Source organism: Adiantum capillus-veneris, chromosome 25, assembly GCF_014529385.1.
Source record: "Adiantum capillus-veneris isolate H3 chromosome 25, ASM1452938v2, whole genome shotgun sequence".
NCBI lineage: Eukaryota > Viridiplantae > Streptophyta > Polypodiopsida > Polypodiales > Pteridaceae > Adiantum > Adiantum capillus-veneris.
In genome coordinates, this window is record NC_140955.1 from 2,265,665 (window position 1) to 2,292,252 (window position 26,588).

General features: G+C 47.6%; 1 protein-coding gene across 1 annotated transcript in view; it reads right to left on the reverse strand.

The window, feature by feature from the left end:
* FU (kinase family with ARM repeat domain-containing protein) overlaps positions 1–26,588 on the reverse strand; it is a 116,988-nt gene that overhangs the window by 81,177 nt on the left and 9,223 nt on the right. The window contains exons 5-9 of the mRNA XM_086500527.1: positions 2,953–3,027; positions 1,117–1,209; positions 963–1,026; positions 761–845; positions 592–664 (exon numbers count right to left, since the gene is read on the reverse strand). Of these exons, the coding sequence (XP_086356653.1) occupies positions 592–664; positions 761–845; positions 963–1,026; positions 1,117–1,209; positions 2,953–3,027 (390 nt within the window). The remainder of the gene's footprint in view (positions 1–591; positions 665–760; positions 846–962; positions 1,027–1,116; positions 1,210–2,952; positions 3,028–26,588) is intronic.

Here is a 26,588-nt window from a genome sequence, read left to right on the forward strand (position 1 = left end):
GCTTCAATAAAAACTTCCAATAAATTGAGCTTGACAAAGATGATTAAGCAAGCGATACAGCACATGGAGTTAGAGCACTATTGCTTAGAGAGATTCAATGGCCTTGAACCAGCACCAAATAATCCCGCCCCGCCCGCCCGCCCGCCCCCTTGGTCTTAGTTTAATTGCACACCGAGGGAGTACAAGGATACGGCTCTTTGAGTCACCAGCCACTTGGGGCACCAAGCAGTCTTATTCTATCTCTGTGTATGTAAATCGTGGAGCCTAGGGGCCTTATCTGTAGGCACCTAGCCCAAAAGCTCTTGTGGAGGTCAAAAGATGAAGCGATGCTAATGTTACTTTACTCCTCCCTTTCCACCTCTCATGGAACTCACCTTGCACTCCATCCTCTGTAAAGCAAGACATAAATGTCAATTGACTGCAAATAGTAGTATGCTGTCACACAAGCTCACTCACAGTGGGCCAATCACTTTGACTTTTGTTTACTGAGATGTCTTCGTCCAGCAACCAATTTACACTGCTCTTGCAGTATCCTCACCCAAAGCACACTCTCTAATATAATTTTACTGACCCACAATAAGCTTTAAATACCTTCACAATGTGCCTTATTAAGGTGTAGACAGAGTTGGTGTAAAAAGGAGGCTGACCAACATAGAGCTCATACCTGTCAGGGCGAACACACAATTAATATTCTCTAGCACAACTGATTCAACAGAGACAAACCAAGCACTTCAGAAGCTTTGATCAAGCTTGGACTTACAATATCACACCTAATGACCATAGATCAGCTGTATGATTGTATGGCTGTTCCCTAACCAGCTCAGGTGCCATGTACAAAGGAGTCCCTGCTCATGATCACACATAAAAAAGCCTCTACCTTATTGCCATACTAACATAAGAGGCAGCTTGAAAAAACTGATGCATTTTAGCTGCTACAAAGCATATGGAATGGTAAGTTGTGCCTTTGATGGACCGAAGAACCATCGTGTTGCAAGACATTGCCCTTGCAAATCCAAAATCACAAAGCTGTAGCAGATTCCAAAAGTTATCATCGAATTACAACTCACCTAATATGGTAAAAGAAAAAGCTTTACAAGGCTAGGACAAAAAACGAACCTTGACAATGCCCCCTGCCCCAATAAGTATGTTTTGTGGTTTCATGTCACGATGTATGATTCGATGAGAGTGTAAGTAATGCAAAGCCCTTACCTGAGCATACAAAATGTCTCAGCAAACAACGCAAACACCTTGCATGATTGAAGACTTCAAAAACTTGAACTTGCTCAGTTAATCTTTTTAAGGAGGAGGCTGTTTACATTGAAATAAATAGAGGCGAAAGAAAGTGAGATGGCACAAAAAACAATCTCTCAACATTGATTGTTACAATGAAATCCAAAAACTAAGGCAGAAGAGGATAATGGGAGAAAGCAGACATCGTTAAAAACAGCAAGAAATCCCAATTACAGCAATTCTTTGAGGCTTCAAGCGCAAAGCAACTTCTCACTGGAATCAAGGCTCCTTGCATCTGCTGTAAAGGATTTGCATGTATAACCCACCAAAGCCCGGCAGAGAAATTTATCACACCAGAATCTGAGCACCCAGGTGGTGGGAGTTTGTCATGCAGGATGCAATGGTCTGTCATTCAACTCAACTACCAAGGTTCAGTCAAAGCTGCTCCTGACTTTCTGACAGGACCATATAATCGTGAGATCAAGTTTGAGCCATTCTTTCTACATGCTCTCAGTTTTATCCTCCATCAGTGTCGCACTCCAAACGTCTCACCTTTTTCCATTGCGAGAGGATACAAGTATCAATGGAAGAGAGTAGAAATAAGAGATCAAAACTGTAGAGACAGTGCTTACTCCCATTTAGGCTGACTATTCCTCATCTTGCCATCGATAGGATGTACACCAAGGTTCTAAGAAGAGCTCTGAATAACTAAACACCAGTCAATTTACATGAAAGGAAAGAAGAAAGATTAAAGATACATAAACGTCTCTTAAAGGCCAAATGGCCCATGAGACCAGAATGAAGTACAACCGAATCACCATCAACCATCATAGTATCTTTCACTGTAAAATGTTACAACAAATGAACCACAATCCTAGCTAAATCCCTAGCTAGGTTAGAAACGAAAAGCCTCTTAAAAAACTCTACAGCTGTGGGCTACAACTGGTGCAAGTCATAGGAGTGATCTTTGCTCAGCGTAGTGCTCCATTAGGGTTGCCTCAAGAAGGAGAGACCACTGAGTCATCATGCATTAGTCGCTAACGGTGAGGAAGCTGTAAGTGAGGTCCTGTGGTCGTGAACGTCTCTCTATACAGATGGCCATGGCCATATCCAGTGTTACTCCTCTCAAACGGTGTCCCTGATGGTGTAGGTCAACGGATGAGGAAGTAGAGGCAGACAGAGCTGCAATATTGGCACTGAAATAGTCTGTGATGGCTCTTTGTGTTAGCATCACCGGACACACTTCTCTCTTGCCCTTCTAGAGAATCTCTCTATGACACCTTAGCTCCAATCAAAAGAGCACAAGGCAGCTTTGATCTTCAAAGCACATGATCCGATGCAATTGTCCAAAGCTTTCACGAAAAAGGCAGTGATTCACTCAATAAAGAACAGTAAATTTACATGACAGAAAAGAATCTTCACAGGAAGAATTACATCACAAAGCATTGTCTACAAAAAGGAATGAAGATCATCGAAATTAACTAACGGAAGGGACTCCATATTTTAGTTACTTGAGCCAGTAATAAAATGCATGCTTAAGTTCAAACATTTTAGATGTGTATTCTCTAAAACCATTTAATGAACAAAAAAACTCATATTTATTCTGACTATTCACTAAGATAGGTTTAAACACACTCACTTCAAAATTCAAACAACGACAAGCTTACATATGCTGAACTTTAATACTCTAATGAGAACCCAGTGTTTTTGATTGCTACTTACAAGTTGCTTGGCAATAGCTTGAACTTGGGCCTCTGGAAGATGTTTGTCGTCCTCAAGAATCTCAAAAAGCTCACCCTGCATATAAATGTAGTTCTACAATTTGTTGTGCTTCATGATAACAAAAACGCAGAAGTTCAACATTTTCGGGGCCTCTAATCATTAAATATATTTATGAAACACTTAACAATAAGATATGCAAGAAATACATCAACTGAAAACCAAGGAAAAGATAAAACTAAGGCAAAATTGATGGCACATAAGAGCACAAGGATTTGTAGCATCAGATCAACACAAGAAAGCAATCAAAGGAAAAAGACCTTAAAGGAATTGCCATCAACCAACCAAAAATTTATGTATGTATTTGGTTTCTTCTTGGCATAGCTACAATCCCATGGAAATCTACCAGAAAAAGGGGAGTTGTCCTAGAAGTTATATTTTCATTGCCTATAGAATGTGCATCCTCTAATAAGAGTGAAAACATACACAATCTGTATACATAAATCATGACACCTAAATTCTAAGAGCATGGCTCATATGGCATCCCTAGATTGGTTACAAAATATTTTTGTTGCATAGCTACATTGAGAGATCTATCTCTCCGTCTACTTTTGTATTAACGTTGAAAAAGAAACCACCAATAACGCTAAGTCACTAATGCAAGATTAAACAACAAGATTTTAATTGTACCATTGCTCATTTTTGTCTAATCTCTCAATTCCGTTGCATCTAACTTTGATTTCGAAGCTTTTAATTTGCACTAATAATCTAATCCTCAAAAAAAAATTATCATGTTTGAGAGTGTACTTCCAAAATATCTCGAGGAAGAATGCTCCCACTCTTGGAGCAACAAGCTTGGCATTGCATGTAGGACTGTGCACCTTGGGCATAGAAGAAGCAAAGCCTTTTTACTGGGCATTGGTAGATAGTGCCTTGGAGCAAAGTCTGTTACACCACTCTTTCACAAATGGAGGAATCCTTGCATGGTGGTGACCACTAGGCACATGGATATCTCCAACATCGAGAATGTGATATCTCTATAGCAAATGATCCTCCTATTACCGTTCACTCTTCTTAGTTTCTCCACCTCTCATTCCACCCACTCACATGGATGCAACAAGGATGATGATGGACATTGGACATGATGATGCAGCAAGAGGAGACGCGCCAACAAGAGCATCAAGAGGCCACTGAGTGTGAGGAGCATTCAACACAAGCAATTGGTTGCAGAGGCGGCGAAGGTGGAACAACGCTTGAGAGACAGAGGAGGAGGAGCAACAATTGAAGGTTGAAACAGAGGCCCACAAGCCGGAACGCAAGGCTATGTGCAATCTCATTGGTTCCCTAGCACATCAATCTGCTCCACCTTTCAGACCAAAGTACAAAAGGTTTGCTACGACCATTAAGGAGGCTACCACAAAGGGTTTATCGAACAACCCAACCAGTATGTCTGTTCGATTGTGAAAAATTTTGGGAAAGGGAGAATTTGTTGGGGATGCCATTTTTTTGTGATCAAACAAAGGCAAAGAGAGGCCTATGTGTGGGAAATGCAAGCTGCGGGGGATGGGTGAGAAGCGAGAAAAACGGAAGGGGCAATTGCAACGACAGTTATAGCAAGGCTACAGTGTCACGTGCACGGGACAGATAGTTAGTTACATTTGGGCTGGAGTTCACACTGGACGGACTTTCGCCTGGGCAGTGACACATGGCAGGGATACGAGTGGTAGTCTAGCCGACATGGGGCAAGATCACCACCACCACAATTTGGAGATAGAATTAGCTAGATTGGATATTTTGTGAGCCGTTGGTGGCTCTCTATGATTGTATATATCCGTAGCTGTTTATAGTCATTATCATCATGATCTACTTTGTATGGTTGAGCGTCTTGAGTCTAGCGACCTTGAGTTCATGCACAGCACTCTGCACCATCCCTACACGTTTGAGCCTCGACACCCCCATTGCACCGTGAGTTTTGGGCATGGAATTGTGTGTGCTGCCATGCCGGAGTCTGTTCTAGTTCATTTGAGTTAGTCGAGTCCCATGTTGTTCACGTTCTATTGACCAATCTCTGTGTTTGCCCTGTTTTTCAATGTTTTCACTCTCTTGGAGTGAGATTTCACGCACATTGCATTGAGGAGCACCCACTGTAGAGAGCACGACACATTATCTCTACTACAAGTGTTCTCATTTTTAGCACGCCCGGTGGGACCTCAATTGAAGTCTCACTTCGTCGAAAGTCGAGTCGAGGAGCTACCTGGTTTAAGCTCTCCTGTACTAGTCTCTTGGTTTCGACTGGTCTGGGCCTGCTTCAGCTTCTCTCATCTAGCATCCCCTCGACTTGCTTAGTCCTCGACCTGCTTGTCTAGTCTCTCGTCTTGCTCTAGTCGCCTCTCGTCCAGGTATAGCCAAGTGGTCTAGTCACTCGCCCTGGTCTAGTGGAGTCTGGACCAGTGTTCAGTAAGTTAAAGGTCGTCGTGCCCAAAGCTTGGGTGGGCTTCTGGTTACTGCATGACACATACAAGGCAATCAAAAGAGCAACAAATCCCACTTCTAAGTCCTTTGAAGTACTACCACAAGAAGTCCACCAACCCCATTACCCCTACCTTCCCACGTGGCTACCTCCATTCCCTCAACCAGTTCTACACCTCCTGGGTCACCTTCCACAGTAAAGTTCTCGCCCACTATGTTACAGCAAGCTCTTGAGCAACAAGCTCCTGTGCAGACGGCCATGGAGGAGCTCACAAGCGTTTTGGCTAAGGTGAACATCAAGTTTCCGACTTTCAAAGGTCTCTCCACAAAGAATCCCGACGACCATGCTCGGAGATTTGTTTCCCTCTATAGGGGTCGTGGCCTCAACCGAGATGACGCCTACCTAGTAATCTTCCCATCCACCTTGGATGGCTTAGCAGATAAATGGTACAGTCAGTTTTGCAGAGAACCACTTTACGACTTGGGCCACCTTACGAAAGCAGTTTTGTGAAGCTTTTAGATGAGGGGACTTCCATGAGAAAGTTTTGGATGAGTTGGCCAACATGATGCTCCAGCCCAATGAGACTTTTGCAGAACTCATGACCATAACAAAGTCTTTGGCCACCAAGCTTCCCCAGCAAGTAGGTGAATTTATGGTCAAGAAGTAGGTAGAGAAGGCTCTTCCTAAGACTTCTCAACAAAAGCTCAAAGAGAGTCTCACACCTAAAGCCACTCTGGAGGAGTTTGTTGTTGCTGCTACAAGGATAGAGGGGGCAAGGAAGCTGTTCAACGACTCTCCTCAAGTAGAGACTACCTCTATACTCTTGGAAAGTCCATCTAACCCCTTGACTTCTTTACGCAGGGAACTAGAAGCACTGAAGTTACAATGAGCTCTTGAGAAAGAGAGATCCTTCTCTCTTTGACAGGAGAAGCCTCCACATCACGAGGCTTTGGCCTAGATCAAGCGCGAGCTAGAGGAGCTCAGGTCTCAGCAGGAGACTGGGGCATGGTCTGGTGTAGCTCATGCCGCTCTCCAAGGAACCCTCCACAGGAATGCCCCCTTCGGGCTTATTGCCACTTCTGTGAAAAGTCTAGACATGAGGAAAAGAATTGCTACTACCTAAAGGGATTGCGACAAATACAACAAAGTCCCGGTCCTACTCTCCAACAAGGGTTAGCACCTACATCCACAATGGTTTCCCTGTATGGCCATTCACACTACATGCCAAGCACTTTTCCATCTCAAAGTTTTTATCATGCCAATGCTCCCTCGACCCCTCAGAGCTTCTAGACTTCAACCTCCACCTCCATGCAGCAGGAGCAGAGACCACCTCATCCCCCATTTCGTCCATCCAATTGGCCCATTTTATGCTACAAATGCGGAGAATAGGGGCATTACCAAAGCAAATGTGCTTTACCTGAAGGGTCTCCTCCTTGCCGTCATTGCCCTGAGGCTAAGGACCACTACAGTAAGAACTGTCATAAGAAAAGGGAATCCATGTCTTCAGGCCCAAGTTCGAACCAACAAGACTTCATATTTCCGAATCTCAACCTAATAGCAGTAAGCACCATCCCTCAAGCCGTCCCCTGCTACTCATGTGGTTACCCCTAAGGATAAGCCACAGCAAGTGGAGGAGCTTGCTGACGTCCTCACTCGGGCACAAAGAGCAACTTTTGGTCTCAGCCTTCCAAAAGGTCCACCTCGTCCATCTCTACTTCCACAACCTAGTCTACCTGGCCCAACTGGCGAGCAATTCATTGGTGCTAAGAGCCGACCAACCTCCATGCTATCTGATATTGATGGGGCTTTCTTGGAAGCAGTGGCTGACTTGCAACAAATCAAAGGAGCCAAACCTACAGCAGAAGCCATTTTGAAGAACACCTTTCAACAAGTGTCACTTTATGACATGCTCCGGCTTGATGCAAATCTAAGAAGTGACACCCTTACAGTCATTCAGTCTCTGTACCCGGGTGCAAGGCCTAGTCCCGTACAACCCTCAAAGTCCTACATGATTTCCTATCCTGTCGCTCTCCTCACCAATTACAAGAGTCCTCGTCTCACTGTATCTATTCTTGGGCGCCAATTCTCCGATGTCATAGTCGATGGTGAATCTCGCATCAATGATGCAAGAGTTCACTATGTTGACTTTAGGTTTGCAGCCTACCCGCCCTGCTCCCTTCACAGTTACATTGGCCTACTAGAGGACAATCTACCCAATGGACATAGTGGACAAGGTGCCTCTGCAAGTACAAGACTTCACCTTTAGCTTGGATTTTGTTGTGGTTCGTCTCCCCCAAGTCGAGGGAGGATTTCCTTTGCCCGTCAGTAGACCATGGTTGCGCCACACTAAAGCACTTCATGATTGGGAAAATGACGCCGTGTGGATACATACTCCTAGCTCCCTGATGAAACCAATTTGACTCGAAGGAGACATTCATCCAGTAGTTCATCATAGTTCTTTGTTAGTGGAGTCAAACCCCGACCTAGAGAAACCTACCCCACCTCACGAGTCCGAGGAAGATCTACTGCAATGGTTAGCGGCTACCACATCGTTACCATGCTATGTGGTCTCTATTCAACCCTTGCCTGAGGATACACCCTCTTCCCTTGCTCCTCCAACTCAGACCAATGAGCCACATCATTTAGAAGCAAGTGTGACAGTCGCTAAGGATCATACTTTTGTTGCCCCCTTGATGGAAGCCATCGGCCTTGGTGTAGCAGGGCTACAGTGTCACTTCACAGGACAGACAGTTGGACAATTGGTTACACTTGGTCTGATTCACACTCGACGGACCCTCTGGGCTGGGGAGTGACACGTGGCAGAGTACCGACGGTGGTCTAGTGGACATCTTGGCCAGGTCACCACCACCACTCAGTTTGGAGATAGACTTAGCTGACTAGACATTTATGAGCCGTTGGTGGCTCTTTATGATTGTACATGTGAGTAGTAGCTGTTGGGTTAGGATCATCATCTTCTTTGACATATGGTCCAGCATCGTCGTCGAGAGTGTGAGTCTATACACAGAGCACTTATTCACCATCCCTGCACATCTGAGCCTCGACACCCCATTGTACCTGAGAGTCTTGGGCTGGAGCTGAGTGTGTTGCCACGCCAGAGTCTGTATCAGTTCTTTGAGATAGTCGAGTCATTTGTTGTGGTCTATTGTTGCTGTTGTGTCTCTGCGAGCTCAGTAGTTGTCTTTTGTTTCCTATTTTCAGTCTGTTTTGAGTGAGATTGTCACGCACATTGCACTAAGGAGCACCCACTGTAGAGAGCACGACACACTATCTGCGCTACAGGTGCTCTCATTTTGGCGATCACGGTGGGACCTCAACTGGAACCTCACTCTGTGAGGAACAAATCTTGAAGCTAGTTGGGTCTATCTAGCTTCGCCTACCTTGCCTTGCATTGTTCTCCTCTCGCCTGGTCCAACTGGTCTAGTCCTCCCTCGCCCTAGTCATCTCTCGCCCTGGTCCAACCAGTCCTCGTCCCTGGTCTAGTCCTCCTCTCGCCCTGGTCCAACCAGTCCTCGCCCCTGGTCTAGTCCTCCTCGTCCCTGGTCCAACCTGGTCTAGTAGAGTCTAGACCAGTCTTCAGCCAATTCAAGGTTTTCTTGCCCAAAGCTTGGTTGTATTGGTGGTCACTGCATGACACATACAAGTCGAGCATCAAAGCGCACTACTGAGCCCTCTGAAGTACTATAACAGAAGACGACTTTTGGTACCTAGTAGAAGTCCATCAACCTCATCCCCCATACCTCAACATACATCACCCATTCCTTCATTCGGTTCCACATCTTCCAGATCACCTTCTCCAGTAAAGCCCTCTCCTATTCTGCTACAGCAGGCTATTGAGCAACAGGCTCAGCAAGGGGCCATGGAAGCTTTGGCAAGTGTTTTGGCCAAGGTGAACATCAAGTTCCCCACCTTCAAAGGACTCTCTTCAGAAGATGCTGACGACCATGCAAGGAGGTTTGTATCTCTCTGTAAAGGTCGTGGTCTTAATAGAGAGGATGCTTATTTGGTACTCTTTCCATCTACCTTGGATGGCTTAGCAGACAAATGGTATAGCCAGTTTGCAAAGAACCATTTTGCAACTTGGGCAGCCTTAAGACAACAATTCTGTGCAGCATTCAGGCCAGGTGACTATCAGGAGAAGGTTTTGGATGAGTTGGTCAACATGGTGCTCCAGCCAGAGGAGACGTTTGCAAAACTTATGACGAAAACCAAGTCTCTGGTTGCCAAGCTTCCCCAACAACCCGGTGAATTTATGGTTAAGAAGTGGGTAGAGAAGGCGCTTCCCAAAACTTCTCAGCAAAAACTCCGAGAGAGTCTCTGACCCGACGCCACTTTGGAGGAGTTCATCGCAGCTGCTACTAGGATAGAGGGGGCTAGGAAGCTGTTCAACAACTCCCCTCACATAGAGACCCCCTCTGTGTTTTCAAAAAGTCCTGCTGATCCATTAACTTCGTTACGCGGGGAACTGGAAGCCCTAAAGTTGCAGCAAGCTCTTCAAGAGGAGAGGTCCTTCTCTCTTAGACAGGAGAAGCCTCCACATCACGAGGCATTGGAACAGATCAAGCGCAAGCTAGAAGAGCTCAAGTGTCAGCAAGAGACTAAGGCTACGGTTTGGTGTAGCTTATGCCGCTCTCCAGGGCACCCTCCACAAGAATGCCCCCTTCGGGTTTACTGCCACTTCTTTGAAAAATCTGGACATGAGGACAAAGATTGTTACTACCTCAAGGGATTGCAACAAATACAGCAAAGTCTTGGTCCTACTCTTCAACAAGGGCCAGCACCTGCATCCAACATGGTTTCTCCCTGTGGCCATCCACACCATATGCCACCTTTGCTGACAGCCCCTCCTATGCAAGGTATGCCAAGTACTTTTCCGTCTCAAAGCTTTTATCATACCCATGCTCCCTCGTCACCTCGAAACTTCTATGCCTCCACCTCCAACTCCATGCACCAGGAGCAAGGACCACCTCGCCCTTCTACTCGCCCATTGAATTGGCCCATTTTGTGTTACAAATGCGGGGAATATGGTCATTACCAAAGCAAATGCCCTCTGCCGAAAGGGTCCCCTCCCTGCCGTCACTGCCCCGAAACGAAGGATCACTACAGTAAGGATTGCCCTAAAATTCGTGCATCCATGGCTTCGAACCCAAGTCAAAGCCAGAATGAGTTTGCCTTTCCCAAGCTCAATTTGATAGCAGTTAGCACCGTTTCTCAGCCGCCCACTTCTACCCACGTGGTTACCCCTCAAAATAAGCCGCCGCAGTTGGTTGAGGAGCCATTTGGCGTCCTCACCCAGGCCCAAAGAGCCGCTCTCGGTCTTAGCATTCCAGCAAGTTCAACTCCCCCACACATTCTCACACCAGTGGATACCATGCCTTCAGTTGTTAACAAGCCATACCGCAATGCCATGAAGGAATCCAAATCTTTGCTCTCCGATCTTGATGAAGCTTTCTTGGAAGCAGTTTCAGATCTACAGAAGATCAAGGTACCTGAGGAACAACAGGTAGAAAAAGAAAAGCTTACAGCAGAGACAATCTTGAAGAATACCTTCCAACAAGTGTCCCTCTATGACATGCTACGGCTAGATGCAAGTTTTAGAAGTGACACCCTTGTTGTTATTCAATCACTTTACCCTGGAGCAAGTCCTAGTGGCGGGCACCTCCCAGTGCAACCATCAGAGTCCTATATGATATCCAATCCCGCTGCTCCTCTCACGGATTATAGAAGCCCTCGCCTGACAGTGTCCGTCTAGGGGCAGCAATTTTCAGAAGTAATTGTGGATGGTGGATTTGGCATCAATATGATGCCTGAGTTCACTATGATGGCTTTAGGCTTGCAACCTACTCAACCTGCTCCCTTCACAATAACATTGACCGACCAAAGAACAGTATACCCTGTGGGCATAGTGGAAAAGGTGCCTCTACAGGTACAAGATTTCACTTTTACTTTGGATTTTGTTGTGATTCGTCTTCCATAAGTGGAGGGCGGATTTCCCTTGCTCATCGGTAGAACATGGCTGCGACACACTAAAGCAGTTCATGATTGGGGAAACGACGCCATGTGGATACATACTCCTGGCTCTCCGATGCAACCCATTCGCCTAGAAGGAGGCATGGATTCCATCGTGCAACATGGTTCTTTGTCCCTAGCAACCAACCTTGAATTGGAACAGCCTACTCCACCTGACGAGTCAGACGAGGATCTGTTGGAGTGGTTGGATGCTACCAAGTCTATGCCTTGTTATGGAGTCTCTATTCACTCTTTGCCTGAAGGTACACCCTCTTCAAATGTTTCCATAGTTACTAAACTTAATGAGCCACTTGAGCCTTTGAAGAAGCATAGAAGCAGAAAGGTGAACTCTTCATCATCAACACCATCTGCTTCTCCAACCAGAACAAAGCTCTCCTCTGTGTCTAGCGAACTCCCTTCACGAAGCTTCGTTAAGACAGGATACAACAAAAACAATATTGTTTTCAAGTTTGATGATGTCCCTGACCATCATATGTATCTGCTGCAGTGTCATCTTCCCTCACTACCCCCTGCCCACTCACCCTCTCCCTCTATTTACCCCTTGCCCCCGTTCTCTCTCCCTCGTCCCCCATACTTACCCCCCGCCCTTACCCACCCCTCCCAACTCACCCCTACCCACCTCCTCTCTTACCCTCGCCCCTACCGACCCCCTCCCTTGCCCTCGACCCTACCCACCCCCTCTCGTCCCTACCCTCTCTTACCCTCGCCCCTACCCACCCCCTCTCTTCCCCTCGCCCCTACCCATCCCCTTCCACCACTCGCCCCTATCTAGCCCTCCCCACCCCTCTCAGCCTCAGCAAGTCCCCCCCCCCCCCCCCCCCCCCCCCACCCCCACCCCGCAAGTTTTTCCCCGCCCACCCCGCATGATCAACTAGCTCTCAAGCATTCACTTGGTTGCCATCCTGTTGTTGCTGTGAGGGCTTTTTCGTTCTGCCATCATGATGGAGCTTAACCCTATTTGCGGTGTTACTCGGGCTTATGGTCATCCCTCTCTTTGAGAAGAGTGTTGTTGCAAAAAGTGTGGCAAGGTTCATCTGCAACTGCAAGCATGGACCAGGTCATTTTCCTATCACTATGGTTAAAGAAGATAAAGATGCGATGGAATCAAACTAAGCTTATCTCTTTGCTGTAGACCACCACCACTCAGTTTGGAGATAGACTTAGCTGACTGGACATTTATGAGCCGTTGGTGGCTCTTTATGATTGTACATGTGAGTAGTAGCTGTTGGGTCAGGATCGTCATCTTCTTTGACATATGGCCCAGCATCGTCGTCGAGAGTGTGAGTCTATACACAGAGCACTTATTCACCATCGCTGCACATCTGAGCCTCGACACCCCATTCTACCTGAGAGTCCTAGACTGGAGCTGAGTGTGCTGCCACGCCAGAGTCTGATCAGTTCTTTGAGATAGTCGAGTCATTTGTTGTGGTCTACTATTGTTGTTGTGTCTCTGCGAGCTCAGTAGTTGTCTTTTGTTTCCTGTTTTCAGTCTGTTTTGAGTGAGATTGTCGCGCACATTGCACTGAGGAGCACCCACTGTAGAGAGCACGACACACTATCTACGCTACACTTGGTGAACCTATAACCCATCATAGAAGGGGGAAGAAATCTCCCTTGCAAGAGTTCATCAATGTCTCACCTCTAACCTTAGCCTCCTCTGTGTCCGACTCCCCGACCACACAAAAGCTCTCTGCTGAGTCTAAGGACTTACCCTTCGAGGAGCTTCCACTAGGATGGTTACAACAAGAGAATGTTGATTGTCACATTGATTAGATACCAGTCCATTATGTCTCAAATCTCCAAGAGGCGGCTCAATCTTCATCTTTTGATGCGCCCTCACCAATTACACCTCTTCACCCGGTCAATGAAGTCAACCGAGGCAACCCTGACGACCCTCAACACATCCTATTTGCCGCTTGGTTATGGGAGCATCTCGCGCTACTCGATCAGGTCGTTTCTTTTATGCACTCCTTTAAAGATGTTTTTGCGTGATGCTACAAAGATTTGGAAGGAATCCCACCAAAATTGGGTGTCCATACTATCCCTCTAGTTGAAGGGGCTAAGCCAGTCCGAGCTTACAAGCTCAACACTAAGTACGCAGAAGTTGTCAAGAAAGAGCTACAAGAAATGCAAGAAGCAGGGATCATTGTACCAGTGGAGCACCCTGAGTGGCTATTACCCATGGTCATAGCACCTAAAAAGCAATCCAATAAAATCCGCGTGTGCGTCCACTACCGCGCTCTGAACAAGGTAACCATCCTAGATGGTTTCCCCACACCCTTCACTGAGTGTATGCTCGAAAATCTGGCAAAGAATGTACTTTACAGTTTCATGAATGAGTTCAGTGACTACAATCAATTGGGCATCCATCCGGGTGATCAGATCAAACGGCTTTTGTGACTCCCTTGGGTATTTTCATTTACACCAAGATGTCTTTTGAGCTGAAAAATGCTCCACCTTCTTTCAATTGCACAATATATCTCATCTTCTGTCCTTTACTCACGGATCATCTTCACATATTCATGGACAATTTTTCAACCTCCTCGGGTGCTCAATGTTCAATCCCAGTGCAGAATCTAGAGGAGCACCTCCTCAGCTCTCTGCCATCTTCCTCACGTGCAAGGAGTGTCACGTAACACATCCAACCCTATGTGTCCGTGGACAAGATACACCATAACAAGATTTCCGTCAAGTCCAATCGGTTTAGATTAGAGGTGATCTGGCACTTTGGTGAGTCTATTCGTAGACCGTGCATGCCCAGTTACTCAGTATAGATGCATATCCTCTGGTTGCACACTGCATAAGCATAAGCATTTCCATTAGATTCCATCAGAGTTAGTTTGGGGATTCTTCAAGTGAATTTATCCTATTTTTCCCTATTTTTAACATTTTTCACTTATTTATTAAGTGACTTTTGTTGGGTACTCAGTAGGGCAAATTAGGTAAGTTAATATATAAGCAAACCCAAGTTAGCACAATAGGGCAGATGACCAAGGAGCACAGCAAGCTACCAAGCAACAGGTGTTCCCTCCCTCTCAGCAAGACCCTCCTCAAGCCATCTTGGTGAGGCCACCTCCCATCGCCATCAAGCCTCCCTCTCCCCTTGGCGTTTTCCTCACAACAGCCATCGCCATCAAGCTCCTACCCCTGGCGTTTTTCCCCCTTCAGGCAGCCCAAAGCCCAGCCTTTTTGGATCGCAAACCCTTAGCAAAAACCAGCATTTACATCAGCCCTTCAGCCCTTCAAAAACGCAGCCTTTGACAGCGTTTTACCAGCAGGTATTCAACCCATAAAACGCAGCCTTAACTTGCAATTCATCAGCGTTTTCAGCATACGATCACAGCAACAGAAACGCAGCCAAAGCAGTGCTTGATCAGCGTTTTCTATCAGCCCTAAGTCCCTTGCCAAAACCAAGGATTTTCAGCCATGTGAAGCACCCCCAAGATCACCCAGAAAATCAGCAATTCCCCCCTTGTGGACAGCAGAAAGAAGAGGACAAAATTCAGCCCTAAAGTCATCATCGTCGTCATCGACATAGCCCCCATTTGCATCAGTCCATGCATCATCATTGTACACCTTTGTGCAATCAAAGTTAGGCCACTCTCGCCGACGAGAGTGGGGCCTTCGGAGGAGGGTTTGACAACCTCTCGGGTGTCGTATCTCTTTTCTCTCCTTCTCTCAGTCTCATTCACTGCACACACAATATCCACTCATTTTGTTCGTGATCATAGCACTCTCTATAAGACGGAAGGCTCTCTCCTTCCCTAAGAACTAAAAGGAACCTTGAGTAATATAGATCACTAATCTTGAGAAAATACAACATTCATTCCACTGCACCTTACATTGGTATCAGAGATTTGGAAGTGTTCTGTACTACTCAAGGGAGGAACCACAAAGAACCACAAGAATTTTTTTTGCTTGTTGCGGTCGCACGAACCCAAGTTCGCTTGGGCGTGTCGATTCCTAATCGTGTTTTGTTGAAGAGTGACAGGAATCCCAAGAAAGAAGGGCTTGTCCAGCCTCCCCTTGTGTCTCTTTTCACTCATTGAGAGCGGACCGTGCACTTAGCGGCAGGCCAATCAACGTGAGGTGGGAAAAAGCAACCTTGGTGTGAGCGCAAGGCCGCGAAGGGGTGCGCCCGCAGAAAGGAGTAGAACTCGGGTGAAGAGAAGATCCTTCTCCAACGCGATTTACAAGCAAAAGAAAACCTCAAGAACCTCAAGACCCTCAAGAACCAAGTTCCTCGTGAACTTAAGAACCAAAGATCCTAGTGCATGGTCGTCACCCGAAGCGGAATGGATACTTCACATACAGGTGATGAGCATGAGAGAGGCGACCAAGGATTTTCCCCACCAGGAGATTTTTCCAACCCTCCCCCTTCGCCATCTACACCACAAGTTGTTCTAACTCCTATGGAGATGATGGTCAAGTCGATGATGGACATGATGTTGGCACAACAAGAAACGACTCGCCTTACGATGGAACGAAATGAAAGAAACGCACTACAACAACAAGAAGCGACTCGCCTTACCATAGAAGCGAAATGAGTTACGTTGGCACAATAAGAAGCCAATCGCCTTGCTTTCGAACGCGAGCGCGATGAACGAAATGAACGAAAAGTGGAAAGGGAGGCCGAGCGTGAAGCTCAAAGGGAGATACGCACTCAAGAATTTATTTCCCAAGTGCTAGCCTCGAAGACCGAACCACCCAAAGATCGTGGGAGTTCCTCAAGTGGTGCAAGCCACGATGCGGATTCCAACAACCCAGTCACCGAAAAGTTGACTTTCAGTAAGTATGATGGTAAGATGGATGCTACGGTGATTCATTCTTGGTTGCATGAATTTAATGCTTATTTTGCGACAACTAAGAAAACAGGAAATAGCAAAGTTTTGACGGCAGCTATGTACCTTGCCAGTGATGCCATCAATTGATACAACGCATGGCAAGAGGCACAGCTAGCCGCGCACCTAGAGGCAACCGACGATTTCACGCCCCTCTCTTTTAGTTGGGCTGATTTCCAAGAGAAGCTGAAGGCGCGGTTTATGCCACCTCAGTATCTCGCACGATTGAAAGATGATTGGCGCAATCCAAACAACATGGTATGCCAGTCATGTCCTTTTCTAACCGTGTTTTGCAACTAGGCACTCAATTACGCAAATCAGATCATGAGCGCAAAGAGGCTTTTCTCTTTGGGTTAGACGAATACATCAAGTTTGATGTTGAAGTCTTTGACCCCGCGGATCTCAACAAGGCGGTAGCAATCGTTCTCGCCCAAGAGATGAAGCACAACAAGGGAAAGCCTAAGGAGAACAAGTCTTCTCAAGGGACATGTCAGAATTCTCAGAACACCAATGGTAAGAACGGTAAAAATGGTAATTCTTCTAACCCTTCTTCCTCTAATTCCTTGGAAAAGAACTCTAACAATGAATCTAAGGGTAAAGCTAAAGGACCTGCAAAACCTAAGCTAACCCCTGATGAAAAAGCTTCCCAAGGAATTATCGGAGGATACATCATGGCTGAAGAACAAGTGATTTATGCTAAAGAAGGTAGATGTTTTCAATGTCACGTCAAGGGTCACATTAAAAAAGCCTATCCTAAGACAGTCCCACCTAAAGAACCAAAGGCACCCACAGCTACCACAAACTCTGTCACCACACGACCTACATCTTCTCACGAGTCTGACACACACATTGATGAATCTCTCATGAAGTGTTATGGTCATGTAAAAGGACAACGTTTTATCATATTGTTTGATCCAGGCAGTATGCATGATGTGATTAGTCCCCCTCTTGTTGAGAGAGCCCGCCTAGAGGTTAGTCAGAAATCTCCTCTCGAGGTTTTTGGCTTCGCTCCCGGTATGGACTCTCTCATCACGAAGGAGCGCCTTGATGTGATGATTACCATTCAGCAAGCTTCTTTTCGTAGGAAATTTCTTGTGTCTCCTCTCTCAAGATGTGATATGATTTTAGGCATTAAATGGTTTCGTGAACTAAACCCTCTCATTGATTGGGAGGCTAACACTCTCACTTTACATGCCAAAACTGATTCCCCCTCATCATTCGTGCTGAGGAGGGCTTGCATTCTTTGCCTCTCATATCGCATGTGCAAGTAAAGCATGAATTACGACGAGGAGCACAAGCGGCATTCATCTATGCTACTCCAGTTCCCAGAGCATTCAGGCTCCAGGTAAGTATCGGCGTTGTTTACGAAGTTTAAACATCTCTTTTTACAAGATGATCTTCCACCTCGTCTCCCACCGGAGCGGCCGGAGGACCATCGCATCGAGCTTACGGAGCGAGCACAGTCTGTCAGTAAGGCTCCCTACCATTTGAACAAGTCACAAGAGGAAGAGTTAGAGCGACAACTCACGGAGTTGGTGGCTAGAGGATTCATACGTCCTAGTGTAAGTCCTTTTGCTGCTCCTATTTTGTTCCTTCGCAAGAAGGATGGTTCGTCTCGTTTGTGTGTTGATTACAGGGCATTAAACAAGATGACCGTCAAGAACAAGTTTCCGATGCCTCGCATTGAGTATATCCTCGATAGGCTCAATGGAGCAAAGGTTTTCAGCAAGGTCGATCTCAAAAGTGGATACCATCAGGTACGGGTATTCAAAGGCGACATTTTCAAGACCACTTTTCGCATCGAGCGAGGGCAATGGGAATATATTGTTATGCCTTTTGTATTGACAGGAGCCGTGGGTACGTTCAATCGTCTCATGGTAGGTCGTTTCGGCGATATGGTAGGTGTATGTGTATTCATCTTTTAGATGATATCCTCATTTTTTTTGCATCGTGGGAACAACTTGAAAGAGATGTTGAAAGGGTACTAGCTCGTTTGGATGAGTATCAGTTGTACATTGCAACTAAGAAGTCGGAATTTTTTCTTACTGAAGTTACTTATCTCGGTTATATCATTTCTGCAGAAGGCGTCAAGCTAGACCCCGCGAAGGTGGAATAGGTTCGTAATTGGGATTTGCCCAAAACTGCATATGATATGCGTTCTTTTCTTGGTTTATGTCAAGCATATAGTTCACACAGAGAGAATTTTGCACGCATTGCTGCACCTATGGTTGATGTTTTGAAAGGGGTCAAGACTCGCCGTCAACGCCTAGACTTGCCCGAGGGAGCCATTGAGGCTTTCGCATCACTCAAGGTTGCAGTGACAGAAGCACCGTGTCTTATCCTTGCCTCTTGGGATGATCCCTTTGAGGTATGGACGGATGCGAGCAATGTCTCCATAGACGCTGTGCTCCAGCAGCATGGTCGTCCTGTAGCTTTCCTTAGCCGGAAGCTCAATAGTCAGAAAAAGAATTATTCAGTTTATGATAAAGAACTTTTGTCTGTCATTCACTCTCTCAAGCATTGGAAGCATTTTTTGTATGGTAGAGACTTTACAGTGCGCACAGATCATCAAGCCCTCAAGTGGCTCCAGTCTATACCTAGTGCACATTGGAGTGATCGCTAAGCACGGTGGTCACAATTTTTTGAGCAATTTGGTGGTTTCATTGAGTATGTGCCTGGAAAAGCTAACCCTGTTGCAGATGTGTTGAGTCGTAAAAACCAGATTTTGGCTCTTGAGTCAAGAACCACATTTTCTATACAGGGTGAGTCTTTTGACAGCATGAAGAATCAGTATGCAGATTCAGAGTTTCGTAAGTATTGGTTGCAGGCTCTTGCTTCCCAAGGGTCCAGCAACTATCTCATTCGTGATGGATTGTTATTTTTCGTCAACGTCTATGTGTGTTGCCCTCTCTTAGGCCAACCGTATTGCATGATACACATGATTCTCTCACAGGTGGGCACAGGGGTATGAACACCACATTGGAAAAGATTGAACGTTTTTTTTATTGGCCTAAAATGCGGAAAGATGTGTTTCGTTATGTCACACAGTGACACATATGTCAAAAAGTAAAAGCTCTTCGGGGTAAGCAATAAGGCCTCTTGCTTCCGCTGCCTATTCCCGAGGGAGCTTTTCAAGATATCTCTATGGATTTTGTGACTAACTTACCACCAAGTCATGGAGCCGGAGCAAGTCTTGTTGCATCGGTTTCGCCATGGTTCGAAGAAACAAGTAGGACAATATTTTCTGAAGTTCAAAGATCGAGGAACCCATGAAGCGGTGTGGGTAGACGAAGAGTTCTTCAAGGATTATCCAGAGTTGTTGGCAGACTACAAGGAAGGCATGCAGCTCGGTACCAGTACCTCACTTTAAAAAGGAGGGGATGTCACGTGACACATCCAACCCTATGTGTCCGTGGACAAGCTACACCATAACAGGGTTTCCGTCAAGTCCAGTCGGTTTAGATTAGAAGTGATCTAGCACTTTTGTGAGTCTATTCGTAGACCGTGCATGCCCAGTTACTCAGTATAGATGCATATCCTCTGGTTGCACACTGCATAAGCATAAGCATTTCCATCAGATTCCATCAGAGTTAGTTTGGGGATTTTTCAAGTGAATTTATCCTATTTTTCCCTATTTTTAACATTTTTCACTTATTTATTAAGTGACTTTTGTTGGATACTCAGTAGGGCAAATTAGGTAAGTTAATATATAAGCAAACCCAAGTTAGCACAATAGGGCAGATGACCAAGGAGCACAGCAAGCTACCAAGCAACAGGTGTTCCCTCCCTCTCTCAGCAAGACCCTCCCAAAGCCATCTTGGTGAGGCCACCTCCCATCGCCATCAAGCCTCCCTCTCCCCTTGGCGTTTTCCTCACAACAGCCATCGCCATCAAGCTCCTACCCCTGGCGTTTTTCCCCCTTCAGGCAGCCCAAAGCCCAACGTTTTTTGGATCGCAAACCCTTAGCAAAAACCAGCATTTACATCAGCCCTTCAGCGCTTCAAAAACGCAGCCTTTGACAGCGTTTTACCAGCAGGTATTCAACCCATAAAACGCAGCCTTAACTTGCAATTCATCAGCGTTTTCAGCATACGATCACAGCAACAAAAACGCAGCCAAAGCAGTGCTTGATCAGCGTTTTCTATCAGCCCTAAGTCCCTTGCCAAAACCAAGGATTTTCAGCCATGTGAAGCACCCCCAAGATCACCCAGAAAATCAGCAATTCCCCCCTTGTGGACAGCAGAAAGAAGAGGACAAAATTTAGCCCTAAAGTCATCGTCGTCGTCATCGACATAGCCACCATTTGCATCAGTCCATGCATCATCATTGTACACCTTTGTGCAATCAAAGTTAGGCCACTCTCGCCGACGAGTGTGGGGCCTTCGGAGGAGGGTTTTACAACCTCTCGGGTGTCGTATCTCTTTTCTCTCCTTCTCTCAGTCTCATTCACTTGCACGCACAATATCCACTCATTTTATTCGTGATCATAGCACTCTCCATAAGACGGAAGGCTCTCTCCTTCCCTAAGAACTAAAAGGAACCTTGAGCAATATAGATCACTAATCTTGAGAAAATACAACATTCATTCCGCTGCAGCTTACAAGGAGACACGTTTGAAGCTCAATCTGAACAAATGCCATTTTTGTCACTGAAGGTACACTTTTAGGCCATGTGATGTCTACTAAAGGTTTAACGCCTGACCCAGAGAAGATAGTAGCCATCATGAAGTTGCCTCCTCCCATCAATCCCAAAGGGGTTCAGAGATTGGTAGGAAACACGAGCTATCATCGCAAGTTCATCCGTATGTATGCACAAGTGGCTCAACCATTGACCCGCCTCACTAGTGCTATTGTACCCTTCAAATGGTCAAAGCCAGAGGCTGAAGCATTTACATACCTCAAAAAAACGCCTAAATGAAGCACCTATTCTAGTTGCCCCTAATTGGTCTCTCACTTTTCATGTGCATACGGCTACCCATCAAATGTCTATGTGCTGACTCAACCTGCAAGGAGGCCCGTTCACTATGTAAGTCGACTACTCACTAAGCAGAGCGCAACTATAGCATGACAAAAAGGGAAGGTTTGGCTATTGTATATGCTCTACAAAAATTTCATCACTATTTATTAGGAGTCCACTTCACAATTATTATTGATCACCATGCCCTGTGCTATTTGTTTAATAAGCCGCCTCTCTCGCATTGAAACAGGAGAAGAAGCTACAAGGATAGAACTTTTCGAAAGGCTCGCTAGTGCTCCCGCACGTCCCTCCTCGCCTGCTCTATCGCCCCCCTCTCGCCATCGCTTGCGCTCCCTCCCCAGCCCTCGCGCTGCAAGCCCACCCAACTGCGCCCGCCTTGCCCCACTGCCCGCTGCCCTCTGCCGTTTCCAGCCCGCCAAGCCTTCCCCCCCCCCTCCTCATTTCGATTCTCTGCCATCCTCTCCCTGAAGGCTTCTTTCAACTTGCTCTGATAGTTCTGGTTTCTTGACAATGCTAGTCGGGATTTTTTGCAGCGGAACTTCTTCTTCCACTCCTTTTCCGCCACAACAGCAGACACAGATGGAGGCTCAAGCTCCGCCACAGAGGGACTCTGATGAAGTCCGCTCGCCCGACCCCACTAAGCCCACCATTCAACTTGCTCTTACTCCGAAAGAGCAAGCGAGCCTAGCCATAGTGGAATGCCTTCAAGCGACTTCCGTCATCTGCAAGATTCTCGGCACCAGACCCAACAGAGGAGAGCTGCGTGATCTTCTCCAGGCCCGTCTTCTCGCGGAGATGGGCAAGATCTTGGATGTTCAGTTCCTCGGACGCGGCTACTATCAGATAGAGTTTGAGACTTCCGAGATGGCGTCCAAGGTCATCGCGATGAGCCCCTTGACCATCCAAGCAGTTCGAGCCCACTTTCGACAATGGAGACATGGTTTTGACCCAGCCTCAGATGTTCTCGTAGAGGAGGCAGACCTCTCCATCTCCGTCTGTTTCCTTGTTTTGCGGAGAGAGTACCTACCACTTTTGTGCAGGATAGGCTCAGAGATTGGAATTGTCCTGGAGACACCTCGCACGACAGCCCCAGTAGCTGCCAAGGCGGCTGGCATTCCCTCAATACGGGTTTTGCTTAGGGACACCCACACTCTCCCAGAGGTCATCCTACTTCCTCGGGTGAGTGGGGGTTGGTTCCGCCAGAGCGTGGAGTATTCAGGTCTCCCGAATCAGTGTTTCATTTGTCGATAGATGCCATCTTGCGAAGGCCTGTCCACGGAGGAGACCTTTACCTGCACCACAAGCCCCCCAGTACCAGCCCTCAAGGGCTGGCCAGCAGCAGCAGAGCAGGCAGAGTCACAGAGTACGCAAGCAACGCCACCCTCCGAGCCAAGGGCTCAAGCGGAGGAGAGCTGGCAGCAAGTTTGTGGTCGACGTCGGCAGGGTCCACCGCGCTAGCCTGGCACTCAAAGTGGTCCTTAGGCTTCTGCCCAACGGCAGTGGGTTCCCACGGGGAACCGTTTCGACCCTCTTCAGCAGGACGAGGTCCCTGCTCCAACCTCCACCTCAGCCTCACCCTCGACAACCCCTCCTCCCCCCGAGCTCCCCCCCTCTTCCGCCCCCCTACCTCCTTCTTCTCCCTCTGCCTCTCCATCCCGCCCTCCTACCTTTGCCGATCCCCCTCGCCCCCCCCCTTCCCCCCCTGCTCTCTCACCTCCTCCCGCTCCAGTCCCGCAGCCGTCCTAGGGAGGAGCAAGGCCTTACTCGACTGCTAGGAGATCTCTTGGCAGCGCCTTTGCCACGAGTCGCTTGGCGAGAGAGGGACAACCTTTCTTGCTACCCCCTCTTCTGGTGCAGACGTCTCCCTTTGCAACAGTTCCTCGTGGTCTGACGAGCTTCGACATTCGTCGTCATTGGGATTTCTTTGCCTACGACTTTACACGTTTTCTCAACGACCCCTCACCAAACCTTGAGGCAACCTGCTTCAGAGTTCAGGTATTGTTCCTTGCAGCTAGGGGGATAGAGGCCTTGGACTCAGCGGTTGGCTTCTCTTTTCCCCTATGCGGCAGGGACCAAGCTGAGTGCACTATAGACTCAGTGTTGGAGTGGTTGCAGACACGGGCCCTAGAGTTCTCTCATCACATGGGATACCTAGGGGTTACAGACTTGCTTCAGACCCTGTGGCCATTGGCCAAGTTTGTTGTGACACCTCCAAACGCAGCAGGATGTAGACACATTGTGGTTCACTTTTTTGCTGACACGCAGAGCCCGCCATGCTATGTACACATACATGAGGACTCCTGGACAGAGGAGGTTGCTTTACGCACGACTCGGTCTACTTGGCTTGGGCTAGACACTCTTTACAGTCACGCCTATCTCGAGGACGCTCGGAGATGCGGATTACTCCCCATCCAAGCCTGCCTTGAAGATAGCACGGTTAGCTGCTGCGGCAGCATCAGTTCTCTCTCGCTCCCCATGAGGATCGTCTCATGGAATGTACAGGGATTAGGTGGGCCCCAGTTTCAGCGTCAGTGCGTCAGGAGCTTCAGCGGTGCCTTGTGGGAGAAAAGAATCAAGATTGACCCTCTTATGCTACAGGAGCATCATCTGTGTGAGCCGCATTAGACGTTGTGGTCAGCTTTTGTATGGACGATATGAGACTTTTGGTCGACTGCAGTTGGATCTGGAGGCATCCAGGGCAAGGTATGTATGACTTTTGCGGATTCTTTGCAGCAGGCCATTGTGAACAGAGGGATTATTGTGCCAAGCAGAGCTCAGTGGATCACTATGCAGGTTCATGGTTGTCTCGTGGGCTTCCTAAACATCTATGCGCCCAATGGGGCGAGTGCACGTGCAGAGTTTTGGTCTCAGATTGTTGAGTCTCTGCCAGGCAGAGTAATGGTGCATAGGGGGTGACTTCAACATGTTGGAGGACCCCTCTAACACGATTGGTGGTAGCCATACTACTGTGCATGGAGTTGAGCTGGCAGCTTGGGAGAGATTTTGTATGACTCTGCGGGTTTCAGATGTGTGGCAGCATTCTAGCTTTGTGATGCCCCCAGACTTCTCTCGTTCGAACCGCAGAGTGGGAGGCGTGAATCTATCTTGGATAGATCGCTTCTACACTAGTGACCACTTCTGTGACTTGAGTGGGACGGTTGGCATTCTGGGAGCACGATGCTACGCATCCCAGTGAGGGTCTTGATGGACTCTGTGCTCAGAGAGCGAGTGGAGGCTCTTTGGATAGAGAGCTTAGACATGCAAGATTCTCCTACTGACAGAGTGGCCTCGGGACTTACTCAACTTAGTCGTTTCTTCCTTCAGGAGTCTTCGGCTCACCTGGCTGCAGCCAGAGAGGAGGAGCAACATCTCCAACGGGGCTTCCTTACAGCGGATGCAGGAGAAGCATTCGAACAATCCTTGGTTGGAGGAGCAGTTACATCAAGCTCGCCAGGAGATCGTCAACACAGAGGAGAGGCGCCATGAGTTTGCTTTCTATCCACAGGCATCTCAGTGGACCCAGGTGGGTGACAAAGTGACAGGCGCTTTCTTTGAGACAGTGGAACTCCGCCATACGCATGCCAAGGTCAACCAGTTGAGGAGGCCCGACGGCTCAGTTGCTTTAGAGCCAGAAGACATGCGTGCAATTGCTACTGACTTCTATCGTGATCTACAATCTGCAAAGCCTCAGTCAGAGCGTCAGGATGCATGCAAAGAGCAGGTGTGGAAACAGATGCCTTGTCTTGTGAATGAGGAGATGCGCAAGAGGCTTGAGCTTCCTCTTCAGCTAGAGGAGCTACACACGACTCTTAGAGCACTCCCCCATGGTAGCTGTCCAGGTGAGGATGGCTTGACTCCCAGCTTTTTCTTGGAGTACTAGGACTTGCTTGGCACAGATCTCTGCAGTGCTTTTCAGTTCATCCTGCACACAAGAGAGATGCTTGACAGCATGAGCGAGGGCTTGATTTACCTCATTCCCAAGGAGGGTGGCTCCTTGGATGAGATTCGAGAGTGGCGCCCCATCACCATCCTCAACTCAGCCTACAAAATTCTTGCCAAGGCTCTGAGTTGGAGGATTCGGCCACTTCTAGAGAGCATTATACTTGTCTATCAAGTTGGTTTGAACTTGTCTCCCGAGCAGCAGATTGCTCCCCTCCTCCTGTCTATTGGGAGGAAGTTGTTACATTGGAGTTCCGCACGACTTTCTCTGGCAGGCAGAGTTGTAGTGGCCAACCAGGTGTTGTTGACTACTATGTGGTACATCACTTCTTGTTAGATCTTTTCAAGTTCTTGTATCAACTAGGTAGAGAGGCTGATCAAGAACTTCCTTTGGTCAGGGCGTGACACTCAGATAGCCCGGGCCAAAGTGGCATGGCAGGTCATCATTCTTCCTTGTTCTTAGGGAGGATTGGGGATCATAGACCCAACACAGCAGAGCAAAGCCCTTCTTGGGAAGTTTATCGTCAGAGGACTTCTTCCAAGAGAGGAGCCTTGGAGTGTTCTTGCTTCAATGGCTTAGTGTTAGGGTGCCTCAGACTGGAGGCCCCTGGCGACCCTTGACTACATGGATTTTCACAGAGATGCGTAGAGTTGGCTTGAGCAAGAGACTGAAGGACCGCTTCGCTGTGAGTCTGCTACGATCCTGGGAGGAGCTGCGGAGAGGCTTGGAGCAACGTCAGCCTACTTGCACGGAGGAGCGCCTGAGACAGCCCCTTGTTTGGAACCCCATGGTTGGCACCCAGAGAGGCCACATGGTTGGTAGTCGGCCTCATGTTTCCTGGGGTCCCATGGCAGAGGGTCCAACACGCACTTTAGGTGACTGGCTACAGTTTTCACTTCAGGGCATTCAACTACAGGGCATGAGAGGGGTGCAGAGCATGTGCCAGGACATCTCAGAGGCAGTACACCACCTGAGTGGCTCACACCGCTGGAGTCAGCAGTGCCTAGATGGATGGGGGCCTTCACGCGACTGGAGGTTCTCATCTCAGTTCGGGCTTGCTCAAAGACTACACCCTCCCTGTTTTTCGAGCTACAGGGTGAGGGACGCTTACACCGAGTTGCAGTAGAGGCCCCACAGGTAGCGGAGTGTTGTTTTCAGAGGATCCGAGTGGTGGGCATCTGTGGGAGGACTTGTGTCATAGATCCTGACCCAAGAGCTCTTGAAACTCGCCACTGGAGACTATGGGCTTGGGAGAGTTGTCCACTGGCACGAGTACAGTGGGATCCTGGAGAGTGGCTTTGGAGGGACCCTTTCTCCTCAGCAGACCATCCAGGTGTCCCTTTCTTTCAGTACATTGTTCGAC